Source organism: Anneissia japonica, unplaced genomic scaffold (assembly GCF_011630105.1).
Source record: "Anneissia japonica isolate Jap-2015-1 unplaced genomic scaffold, ASM1163010v1 scaffold832_len162442_cov175, whole genome shotgun sequence".
Taxonomy (NCBI): Eukaryota; Metazoa; Echinodermata; class Crinoidea; order Comatulida; family Comatulidae; genus Anneissia; species Anneissia japonica.
The window spans coordinates 148,234-159,999 of NW_022744507.1; the positions used below are offsets into that span (position 1 = coordinate 148,234).

At 33.9% G+C, this 11,766-nt stretch overlaps 3 protein-coding genes across 9 annotated transcripts in view; 1 reads left to right on the forward strand and 2 right to left on the reverse strand.

The window, feature by feature from the left end:
* LOC117119667 (coiled-coil domain-containing protein 96-like) overlaps window positions 1-5,259 on the reverse strand; it is a 10,993-nt gene extending 5,734 nt beyond the window's left edge. Inside the window, exons 1-6 of the mRNA XM_033264505.1 lie at window positions 5,169-5,259; window positions 4,345-4,513; window positions 3,439-3,663; window positions 2,905-3,132; window positions 2,363-2,457; window positions 1,166-1,319 (exon numbers count right to left, since the gene is read on the reverse strand). Coding sequence (XP_033120396.1) covers window positions 1,166-1,319; window positions 2,363-2,457; window positions 2,905-3,132; window positions 3,439-3,663; window positions 4,345-4,513; window positions 5,169-5,192 — 895 coding nt within the window. The 5' untranslated portion in view covers window positions 5,193-5,259. The remainder of the gene's footprint in view (window positions 1-1,165; window positions 1,320-2,362; window positions 2,458-2,904; window positions 3,133-3,438; window positions 3,664-4,344; window positions 4,514-5,168) is intronic.
* A 241-nt stretch (window positions 5,260-5,500) lies between these two features.
* LOC117119666 lies at window positions 5,501-8,078 on the forward strand. The gene is made up of 4 exons (XM_033264504.1): window positions 5,501-5,922; window positions 6,356-6,505; window positions 7,229-7,430; window positions 7,942-8,078. The coding sequence occupies exons 1-4, from the start codon at window positions 5,686-5,688 to the stop codon at window positions 8,076-8,078; spliced, it is 726 nt and encodes a 241-aa protein (XP_033120395.1). The 5' UTR covers window positions 5,501-5,685.
* A 1,181-nt stretch (window positions 8,079-9,259) lies between these two features.
* Window positions 9,260-11,766, reverse strand: part of LOC117119673 (transmembrane protein 220-like) — an 8,230-nt gene continuing 5,723 nt past the window's right edge. For 5 of the 7 annotated variants that reach the window (XM_033264510.1, XM_033264514.1, XM_033264513.1 and 2 more), the window contains exons 7-8: window positions 10,757-10,873; window positions 9,260-10,547 (exon numbers count right to left, since the gene is read on the reverse strand). In XM_033264510.1, the coding sequence (XP_033120401.1) occupies window positions 10,529-10,547; window positions 10,757-10,873 (136 nt within the window). In that variant the 3' untranslated portion in view covers window positions 9,260-10,528. Of the gene's footprint in view, window positions 10,667-10,737; window positions 10,874-11,766 lie in introns of all 7 variants that reach the window. The other 2 variants (XM_033264512.1, XM_033264515.1) reach the window with 2 other exon arrangements.

Below are 11,766 nucleotides of genomic sequence, written 5' to 3' on the forward strand. Positions count from 1 at the left end.
AACTGATTTTTTTGCTTCAAGGCCAGCAACGAAGAAATCACGAAATTTAAGAAGTTAGAAAATTCACCCTTGTTTTCACCACATGCTCATGATACTGCCTGGCGGCGGGACCGGTGTACTTTTTAGGCCTAGGCCCTAGGTCTAGCGTTGCTAGGTAGGGTAGGGTCGTAGCCTATGAGGTCTATTATTTGCGAACGATTTTATTATTTATTTTGTAATCGAGCCTAGGCTAGCAAGGAAATATACTTGGTAATCTTTTCACGTTTCGTCAGAATTAACTGACATTATTCATAATAATATATTTATTATTTTTTTCTCAATATATCTCATTTAAACCAAGACAGCTCTTAAATTATTGTTTATTTTCACTGTGCTAATTTTTTTACATAAACTGGTTCTTAAACGTGTACATTTGTAGCATTATAATTATGTCTGTTTTTTTCAATATTACTGTGCAAGTATATTTACATAAATGGTTCTGTAACTTGTAAATATAATAACATTTTTCCTTGCCCTAATTATATATATATATTGGAACTTAACATTTAAGTTATTTTGGTAATAAAGTAAAATTTAGGGCTGTCAGTTCCTATTGTTTTTATTCATTTCTGCAATAAATAAAATATTATTTGCAATATTTCTCTTTTAAGCAAAGACCTTTTACATACCTCCATATTTTAATATTGGTATTTAGCGATCTCATAATGTGCAAGGTCTGTGTTTAGTACAGTCACCTAGTGAGTATTGCTAATTTTATCCCAGTTATATTTTTAGAGATAACATTACATAGTAGCATTAAAATGTTAAGCATTGCTTTTTAATAAAAAAAAAAGTTTGTTTCACAATAAACATTTACGTTCTAAATCCTGTATTGGAAAAAGTAGTCTTAGTATTTAAATATACATGAACATGCATTTAAATGACATGTACATGCTTTTAAAATCGTATAAATGCTCTGGCTTTGGGGGCTTCGCCCCCGGCCCCAACAGGGGCTTTGTCCCCCTTGACCCCACCCGGGTCCCTTTGGCGGGCCCCTGGACCCCACGCCCAGAACCCCCCCTTGAAGCATGCTGGCTACGGGCCTGGTGAGCCTAGTTTTCAAGCTGGTACATGTGTAGAATAGATGAATATAAGTGATCTAAAGACACGTAAATTAAATACTTACACATGTATTTGAGGTAGCGTTGCTCCTGGTCTGTTACATTCTTATCCATCTCTTGACGTTGGTCATCAGTTTTCTTCTTTCTGAAGTACTCGGCTAGTTTGTGTTGAAACTGCATATTGGTTGTCAACAGTTGTTCTCGCTCTGCAATGGCTGCCTTAAATAAACAAGGATTTAATAACAATACAGTAATAATATGTAAGTCTTATAGCACATACTACAATAACCAAAAGGTCCACTGATTAATCACAGATAAGATAGTATAATACATACTCCAAGTATTGAAATGCACGCCATCGTGTTGATTCAAATCCCAACAGGATGGCATGAATTTCAATAATTGGAATATGTATAATCAAAGATACTAGAAACGCAAGATAGAGTTCTCCACAGACCAATTTCTGCCTCATTTTTGCAATGCGAGTGCTCTATCTTGTATTTCTAGTATCTTTGGTATAATGCTATCTTATAATACAATAAAGTTGCCTCTCTAGCCTAATTTGCTTAAAATCGCTACAATTTTTCATTGCAATCGTTGTATTGCGTAGCAGTCTCCGGCGCAAATGAGAAAGCTTCCTGATTCAACTAATCAATCAGCATCACCAAAAGCTGTCAACGATAGCCTGTAACGAATGTATAGGAACCAAGCTAAAGTGCTTTACATAAACAAAAGGGAATAACTACCATATATTCAAATAACACCCTGCTTTGAATAAACACCTCCAATAAATGCCACACTTGGAAAAAATGCCTCCCTCAACCTGGGTGTTTATTTTTCCTTGAATGAACACGCTCCCTCCCACCCCCACAAATGACTGTAAACAAAACTAATGGAAGCAACATCATTCTCAACACATTCTATTAATATTTTATCTAACCTGGTAAAGGGATCAATAAGTATGATCACACAATAGGCATTTTGACACGGTAATTTTTGTTGTTGCAGTTCCACATTTACAGTGAAATTAAATTAAAAAAATATTTATACACTTTAAATCCAAAAAAATAAATGCCTCCCTCGAATAAACGTCCCCTGAAAACCATTCTCAACAATAAACACCCCAAAGCGTAATGTAATGTCATCAATGTAATTTCCTACATGTGGAAAACTCAAAATGAAAACGGCAAAAAAGTAGGACCATTTTCAATGCTCTGTTCTCCAGGGCTTCCTATTTAAAATACAGGAGTTCAAAATCTTACTTGATAGCGTTCTACAATTTTTTCTCTTGGCTCCAACTGATCCTCTTCCTCTACTTCCTCCTCTTCATATCTATCTTCTTCTATGACGGGAGATCCTGTTATTGAAGAAAAAAATAAATAAATAAAATAAATAAAAAATGTTGAGTGTTTGGGCTAAATCATTATGTAATCACATTGAGGCTTGCCATCCTAATACCACAAGCATCAGTGACCAAAAAAAAAATTCTTATATTATCCACTTAGCCTCGGCCAGACCATGGGCGGGGTAGGCTAGGCCTAGGCTAGGCTAGGCTGGGCTAGACTGAAAGCTTAAATATGATGTGTCAGTTACTGGAATCGACTTACTATTGCCAAAGGTTTGAGTAAAAGTATTACAGCATCTCAGTACTAATGTCTACAATACTGCCATGTTCGTATGCTAATTTCTGTACTCAGTTTTCGAATCAGCGACAGTACACTGGTTTTGGGATGGCCTATAATACCACCATGAGATGGGAAGCCTCGGTTTATTAAAGCAGCTGTCTGCGACTTACTAAACTTACTTATTCTTTCAGGTGTTCCTGGTGGAATTGCTTGAGGTGGTTCTTGAACAGGGCTACCTTCTCTAGACAGGGGATCAGTAACAGCAACAACTGGTGTCTCAGGCCTTTCACCCTCACCAAAAGTACTGCTTTCTGGTAAGGGGGACTTGGGTTCTTCTTCCTCAGCTGTCTGCTGTTGTGGATCAGGCTGTGACCCAGTCTTTGTCACCTGATCCTCTTCATTTTCCTCTGTGTAAATTAGATTTAACACAATTATAAATTTTAATATCAGGTGAGCTCTGACAAAATCCTTATAAAATCATAACATAAAGCCCTGTCGAGACTTAAATTTTATTTGATAAAAAAACCCTACTGTATGCCCATATATAGTCATGATGTGCATATGGTCATGTGATGTCATCATGACCATATTTAGCCATGTCACATGTTTTTGACAAATAAAATTTAACAGTCTGCACAGGGTTTTATAAAAAAAAAAAATCGTTCATTCTAATATTCAGGTAATTTTAAGAAACAGAGAATAGGGCCTACAACCTTCTCCTGGGCTGGTTTGGTCTCCACCTTCAGTTTCCTCTTTTCTTTCAGTAGTACCATCATTTTCTTCACCATTACCTCCATCTTTATCTTCCCCATTTTCAGCTACTTGTGCTGGTGCATCCTCAATCTTTGCTTCATTAGATTCGACTTCTTGGTCTTCGGATTCTTTATTATCGGCATCTTCTACTGCGTCAGTGTTTACATCTGCAACTTTTTCACCTCCTTGTTTTCAGACAGGGATTTAAAAGAAAGTGTTTGCCAAACTTTATATTTTACAAAAATGCTTCACACAATTCAATTGTAAATGTGTAACTGGATGCAAAAAAAAATATGCGGAACTAAAATCCTATTCCAATAATAACTTAATGGGTCATTTTTAGTGTTTTAACCACCTTAGTTGAAACTTTTTTGCTGCCATGGGGGGGGGGGGGGGGAGGGGGGGGGGGGTATGCACCCTCCAGTCTACACCCATGCACTCATGCCAAACTCGCTCCTACATATAATAGTTTATACAACTGCAAATGAGTAATTTGAGACAAACATTTTTGAAAAGTTTAACAATTTTAAATAATTTTATAACTGATCAGTTACATAATAACCCACTTCTGAAATTACACATCTGGTCCGCGTTCGTGACGTAGATGCTCTCAACTAGACTTGTGTGAGGTTTCAAGTGCATCACTCTATCATCCAAATTTTAGTGACATGATATTGTTATGTATAAGATTACGATGGTTCCTAGATGAGTTCTTAAACTATCCTTGTTGTAACCATATAAAATAATATCAAACAACTAAAGAAGTAACTCTAGACCTAAATGAAAACACAGCCCATGATCAATAATTTACATAAATTTTATGAGGAATGTAGTTACCGATGTTTACCATGTCAAACAAAACTAACCTTTTTCAGAGTCTTGTACACTTTTCTCATCTGATGCCATTTCAACCTCAGCTGTTGGAGAGTCTTTGCCATTTTCCAGTTCTGTAGGGGCCTCTTGTTGACTGGTGGCCTCTTGTTGACTGGTGGGAGTTTCTTCTGTAGTAACTTGTGGTTCCTCAACTACAGGCATCTAAAATAGAAAGCATTATAGTAGATCAATTATTGTAAAGCTGCAATGAGTTTAAAACAAATTCAGTTTAAATATTTAGGCAAGTCAACACATAATTTATAAATTTTTTTTAAAAACTAAATGTCTCTAGGCTATTTCTGTGACCTTACAGCTCCAGGATAGCCTAGTTGGGCCGATAGCCTAGTTGGGCCGATAGCCTAGTTGGGCCGATAGCCTAGTTGGGCCTGGTCTACCTAGGATAGGCCCTAACGATATATAGGCCAAGGACCCTACATATAATATATTTAAATAATTTATTTAATGCCAGTTAAATATGTATAAATGCTGTCTGTCTGTATGATTGATTGTAATTGATATTTAAAACTTACAATTATTCAACACTAACATGTTCTTTGATGATTTGACTTTCATATAAATTATAAGCCATTTATTTTTCCATAATTATGGTTTCTAATTAAGTTAATTAACTAGGCTAGGCCTAGCCGCCTGGCCCTAGCTAGCCTAGGCTAGCTAGCTAGTAGTAGTGCCAGGCCTAGTAGGCTAGGCTAGAGGCTAGCTACACAAATAACAAAGCTTGTTTCAGTTTTACTCATTTTACAAGTATTTCACAAAACACAGAACTAAGATCTAGGTATTGTTTAGTGACATAACTTACCTCCTCTTTATGTTCTTCCTCCATGATAGTTAAAATGAAGTACCTATTGGGACCTTTTTGACTACGGACATATTTTACTATTAATTTTACATTTGTGATCGTTGCCAAGGGGGCGCTCGTGCTACAAAACGTAAAGAATAAGCAGACAAAATAATATTAAAGTTTTTCAGAGATAAAAGATTTTACCGTTAAAATGAAAATGTATGTTAACTTATTATTAATAAAAATATTTGCTGTGTAAAAATCGTTTTTAAATTTAATTTTTCTTTTAATTAGAAGTTATTTTAACAAATAATTCTTTTTTATATAACAAATTTTGAACAGATGTTGTTTTGGTAGTGTGTGTTGTTGTTAACCACGCTTTCATTAATTGCTTGCCAAACAAGGGTTGGGTATTAAAGTGAGTTGTGGCTGTAGCGTAATTTAGGTTTTCTTTGTTTTGGTGTTCTTTCCACTTTGGTACAATCAGATTTGTGACTTAGTGCAAGTAGCAGTCAGGGTCTGACTCTGCTAGCCGATGGCTAATGTTCAGAATGTGTCCAGACAGGGACATTCTACTGGTACAATCTTGTCAAACAGATCAGAAAACATTACGGTGATAACTCCCTATGAAGAACGTAGAGCCCAAACGAGGAAGTCTGCGTCGATGTTTATGCGGGAACCAACTTCAAACAGATGGATGCATCGCACAACCATCAATTTTAATTTAGAATCACCGGATGCAAGCACATTCTACAAAACGTCCTCAAAATCGGTAAATACAGTAATTCATGTTTAGAATATACGAGTCATAGCTGACCATACACTGTCTTTTTAATTTTAGGCCTGGCTGGATCATGATGGAAGAATTGTATTTATGAAAAAAATTAAATTTATATTTATTATAGGCCTAATAAATAAATTAATATTAATATTAATAATTATTGTATAAAGTACTGTAGGCCTTAATTACTGTAAATGGTTTTAATCATGAATGTTTATTGCGTTGTTTCAAATATTTTCTGCATAAATTTTTTTTTTTCAATAGAAACTCCGGCAAAAGACCATCGTCTATTATTTTTTACCTCACATTTTTTTATTCATTATTATAATTTTTTTTTAGGCTCAGGTGCGGCGTAGGCTTAGTTTAAAATGAACTTCTTAATCAACCTCATACATAGTAAATAACACAAACATTCTTATTGCAGGCTTTTGCAGGTTCAAAAACTCTACCAGCAGGGATGAGGTCAGGTCGATGTCCAACACTTCACGCTTCTCATTTTGATATCAATATGAGCGACAAAAGGTACTTTGGTACGTTCTACAAGAAATCTTTTTCGGACAAACTTGTTGAACATGTAAGTGTAATACATAGAGATATAATAAGAATATTATTTAATAGCTCTATGGTGTAATACGAGAGAATTTCACAAGAGGGCAGCTTAGCCAGTCAGCTAAACTGTTAACACCCACTGGGTGTGTGCTGAGCCATGGAAATCCATTGTTAATCTTTGGCTGGTTATCTTTACTGATTACTGTATATGATATTTAAAGAACTGTTTGTGGAAGTGGGGGAACAATAGTGCCATAAACTTTAACTATAATTATTTTTCAGCAAGTCAATTCAAATAAACATTAATTTCTTCCAAATCAAACAATCCAACAATAAAATTAAGTTGTTAAAATTAAAAATTTTAAAAAGCCAATAGATCAACAAACTTGAAGGCAAGAAATTGATTTGATTAAAAGGGGTGCTCATAAAGGAACGCCAAGTGAGGTAATAAAAAGAATACATATTTGACACTTGTAGCGAGCGTATCAAAACAATAGGTAAATTTTCCAAAAATAGACAAAAAACATACAGGAATAAAATAATGCATTCATAATATATATGATATTGAAAGTCAATAATATAATAATATTTGATAAAACTGTTTCTACTTTTTGCGAAGCGAATAAAGGTGCAACCAATCATAGGAAGCGAACAAATGCTTTTAAGTTCACTTGATGGAAAACAGGCTTATACTGTAATACTTTGCAATTCAAGACAGTAGTTTATAGACTTTATTTTATGGTTACAGCCATCATCTTTAAGGTATCCTGCACTAATTAATAGAAGTCACAGTCTGGTTGGAAGTGATATGCAAGCAGTGTTGACTCGTAAAGGAAATAAATTAAATTTTTGGAGTTCTTATGCTGATACGCACTCTAGGCTCGGCTTACAACGGGGAGAAGGCATGCAGAGACCTTTAAAGCCTATGCGAAAATATCATGTTCTCTCAGGTAAGAAAAATATTAATAATCAGTAACAAAATCAAGAATAATGATAAAATAATTTATTATTAGCTTTTCCCAAAGCAATGACAAAACTATTTTAAAATTTTGTTTTTTAACTAACAAACGCTTTATTTTATTGATTATGACTAGTGAACCTTATGAATGCTGGTCCTGTTATAAAAGTATTAATGAACCTTTTTCTATATTAGAACTAGCCAGTGATGGGGCATGGGGGACATACCCTCCCCATTTTGCCACTAAATTCTTCAAACTGGTGTTCACCACTTAACTTTTATAAAGTTTGTGCCTGCCCCCCTCCCCCTATTTCATGAACAGCCAACCATTTTCTTCATTTTGTCTTGCGACCCTCTGTGTGGTATGGGGTAGTAAGTTAATTTTATGACTGATGAACCTTATGAATAGCAAGCTTGATGATTTTGAATGTATTCAGTGCCATTTCATTTACCGGTATTTAACTGATGTGTTTGGTTTTTTATTCTGATATTCTTTAATATAGGAGAGGATCTTGGTACTGAATCCATAAGAGATTTGCACAGAATTTCAGGAAATCGAATTTTACACAAGAGAAGGCAAGGTGCTGAGGCTGTCTCTTATACACATCTAGATGTGTATAAGAGACAGGTCAACACATAATTATCCATGTTGCCAAGAGGGCTCTTAACGTGCGGAGTCAACCGAGGGGAGGAATAACACTTTCAAGATCCCACTGTGACGTATCGTTAATTGGTATTACGAATGCTTTCCATGTGTTGTGCGAGTGTTCAAACATACCAGATATAGTATATATGTCAAATGTTACCTCAGTTTAAAAAAAAACAAAAAACAAAAACTGAAAATCATAAAAAATCTTAAGATCATATTTTAAGTAGTTCATTTTGGAGTTAATAAAAATTATCAACTTGAATTTAGAAATTAGTGTATTTAAAAATGTATACCCATAATTTTACAGTTGAAAATTTATAGAAGTAGTTTTTTTATTTTATATTATTATCCAGTATAAAAATTAGGGTACACACATTTTTAATTTAATAATTTCTATGCGCAAGTTAATTTGAATGTTATGAAAATGACAGAAATGAATACAATGACGACTTGCAAATACGTAAATATTCTTATATTTATTTACTGTATTGGTTTGTTTGACAACCAAATACTTTTGCCAATTACAGAATTGAAACTTAATTAAATAAAAAATTATTTATATTTTTAAATTAAAAAAAAAAATTAATTACAATTAAACTAACATTTAAAACTTTTTGTTACACCACAAATTAAATCTGAGGAGTAAACAAACAATTCATTATTTAAATAAAACTTTATATAGTACCATTAGTTTCAAAATACTTTAGCAGCTTTTAACTAACAATTAAAACATTTTTTTTTTGTTAAATACAACTTTTTTTAACAGCCAGCTAGTCCACCACCACCCCCTAAATTTCTTAAATTTATAAAAATGGAGAAAAAAATAAAATTGTATTCAAATTTAAGTTTTAGAGTGCCATTTCTGGCCAACTAGACATGCCATATTTTTTCTTACCTTGACATAGTATCTAATATATAATGTAAAAAGTGTATAATATGTGGTAAAGACAAGCCAAACCAGTCACTCTTCGCAAATCGTCTTTCAGAAAAAAAGGCCAAATCATGCTAAAATGTCAAATTAAAAAAAATCTATTTTATTGCTCTAAACTAACCTTTATATATCTGCACACCATCCTATGCTGTTATTTTCCCCATTTTCAATGTTAAAACAACACTTTTTAAAGATTTAAAGATAGTTTCTGCATGAGAATGCTTGTAACTTTATAAGGAAATGTCCGATTTGAATTATTTTTTACCATTTTAGAGCTATTATTTTACTCTCTAACACTGTATTAATAACACAATATCGATTTTTGCGACGAGTGACTGGTTTGGCTTGTCTTTGCCACATATAAAGATATCCCTTTGAAGATCCTGCCTTGTCATCAGATACTTATAAAAAATAAGGTGTGTCATATTGATCTGTTATTTGCCATGCATCAAGAGCTAGTGCTGTCTAACTATGTGTATGAATTTAATCAGATTTGAATTCTCAAAAAAGGCTCAATGGCGCAGTTGGTTAAGGCATCTGCATAGACAGCAGGTCCTAGGTTCAAATCCCAGTTGGGGGACCCATTTTTTCACACTTGCACATTCTTCTTTATATATTAGCATTACTGCAAGACAGTTTAAAGTTTATCTCCATTATATCATGATTTATATACAGTATGCATTTTGTGCCTCACAATTTAGAGTTAGATTGCAAGTGTGATTTTTGAATGAAAGAATGAACATATTAATGCAATGCTGACTGATGAAATATTACAATGAATTACAGTAGTTGTGATTGGCTACAATGAATCATAAATGCCTGATTTAGTGGTTGTCATTGGCTACGATGAATCACAAATGCTTGATTACAGTGGTTGTGATTGGCTACGATGATTCTTAAATGCCTGATTTAGTGATTGTAGTTGGCTGCAATGAATCACAAATGCTTGATTAAAGTGGTTGTGATTGGCCACGATGATTCTTAAATGCCTGATTTTAGTGGTTGTGATTGGCTGCGATGAATCATAAATGCCTGAATTACTGTAGTTGTGATTGGCTGCGATGAATCATAAATTCCTGATTACAGTGGTTGTGATTGGCTGCAATAAATCATAAATGCCTGATTACAGTGGTTGTGATTGGCTGCAATAAATCATAAATGCCTGATTACAGTGGTTGTGATTGGCTGCAATAAATCATAAGTGCCTGAATTACAGTGGTTATGATTGGCTGCGATGAATCACAAATGCCTGAATTACAGTGGTTGTGATTGGCTGCGATGAATCATAAATGCCTGATTACAGTTGGTATGATTGGCTGCCATGAATTAAAAATGCCTGAATTACAGTCATAGTTATGATTGGCTGCGACGAATCGTTAATGCCTGAATTACAGTACTTGTGATTGGCTGCGATGAATTATGCCTGATTACAGTGGTTGTGATTGGCTACGATGATTCATAAATGCCTGAATTACAGTACTTGTGATTGGCTGCAATGAATTATGCCTGATTACCGTGGTTGAGATTGGCTGCAATAAATCATAAATGCCAGAATTACCGGGGTTATGATTGGCTGCGATGAATCATAAATGCCTGAATTACAGTGGTTTGATTGGCTGCGATGAATCATAAATGCCTGAATTACAATAGTTGTGATTGGCTGCCATGAATCATAAATGCCTGATTACAGTACAGTAGTTGTGAATGACTGCAATGAATCATAAGTGCCACAATTTACCACATGTCTCCACAGTGATGAAATGAAGTAAGACAACACGTTGCCCAGACAACAAATGGAAGAAGACCACTAACAATCACCAGTGACATCATCACGCCTACCTGTTGGCCTCCATCACTTCCAAAATACAAAAAAAAACAAAACAGCAGTTTAGCATCCAAATTACAATACATTTCAACAGTGTTTATTTTTATAACACACCTATAATAAATCCTTGTCATTAGATTGGTGTTTTTTGTATCACATGACATTAGTTATTTATCCCATTTCATCACTCATCATGGAAAATTAGTTCCACCATGCATTTTTAATTCCATCCATGCATTTTCGTTCCATCCGTTTTGCTTCATTGCATGGCACCTAGAATATATGATTTCAACCTAATACAATTTTTTGATTGGCTAAAAAGATGCTGGACTGTTCCATTTAGAAAAAGGGTAGATTATTTTCATAAAATATCAAAATTACAAGGATCTATTTTAGGTGTTATAAAACAAATAATGAATGTTTTTTATTCAAGCACTGGAAAGAATATTTTCATTCGCTAAAAGATTGAATTTTCCATTCAGCTCATAAAAATATTCATCCCATTGCACTCATAAACATTCATTATTTGTATAATATATTTATTCTATCTTTAAAGTTATAGCACTTTCAGTTATGCAGTCATGGTTGTACATTCACATGAACACAAATATAAGAAATGCAAATCAGAAATAAAAGTAAACTGAACAGTATTTAAAGAAAAATATAAATGTAAATATAAAAAAAAGAACTAAATTAATTTGGATCAAGGCAAGAGAACATAACTTCGCAGTGGAAATAACTAAAAATATTACAGGGTTTTGCTTAAGATTTTAAACATTGCCGGTTGAAAATTAATAAAATATATTCTAATTTGGTTTAAAAACTCTTTCCATGTCTTAGTTCAAAAATAACTGTAGGGAGTGTGTGGAGTCTTAAATGTTCATGTTTTTATGAATGGTTCCTACAGTTGAACAGCTTATAAA

Excerpts from the sequence above, each read along its gene's own strand:
- LOC117119666 (XM_033264504.1), top strand. The coding sequence starts at position 5,686 with ATGGCTAATGTTCAGAATGTGTCCAGACAGGGACATTCTACTGGTACA. Across the intron at positions 6,506-7,228 it reads CGGACAAACTTGTTGAACAT|CCATCATCTTTAAGGTATCC; the intron begins GTAAGTGTAATA and ends TTATGGTTACAG. Across the intron at positions 7,431-7,941 it reads AAAATATCATGTTCTCTCAG|GAGAGGATCTTGGTACTGAA; the intron begins GTAAGAAAAATA and ends TCTTTAATATAG.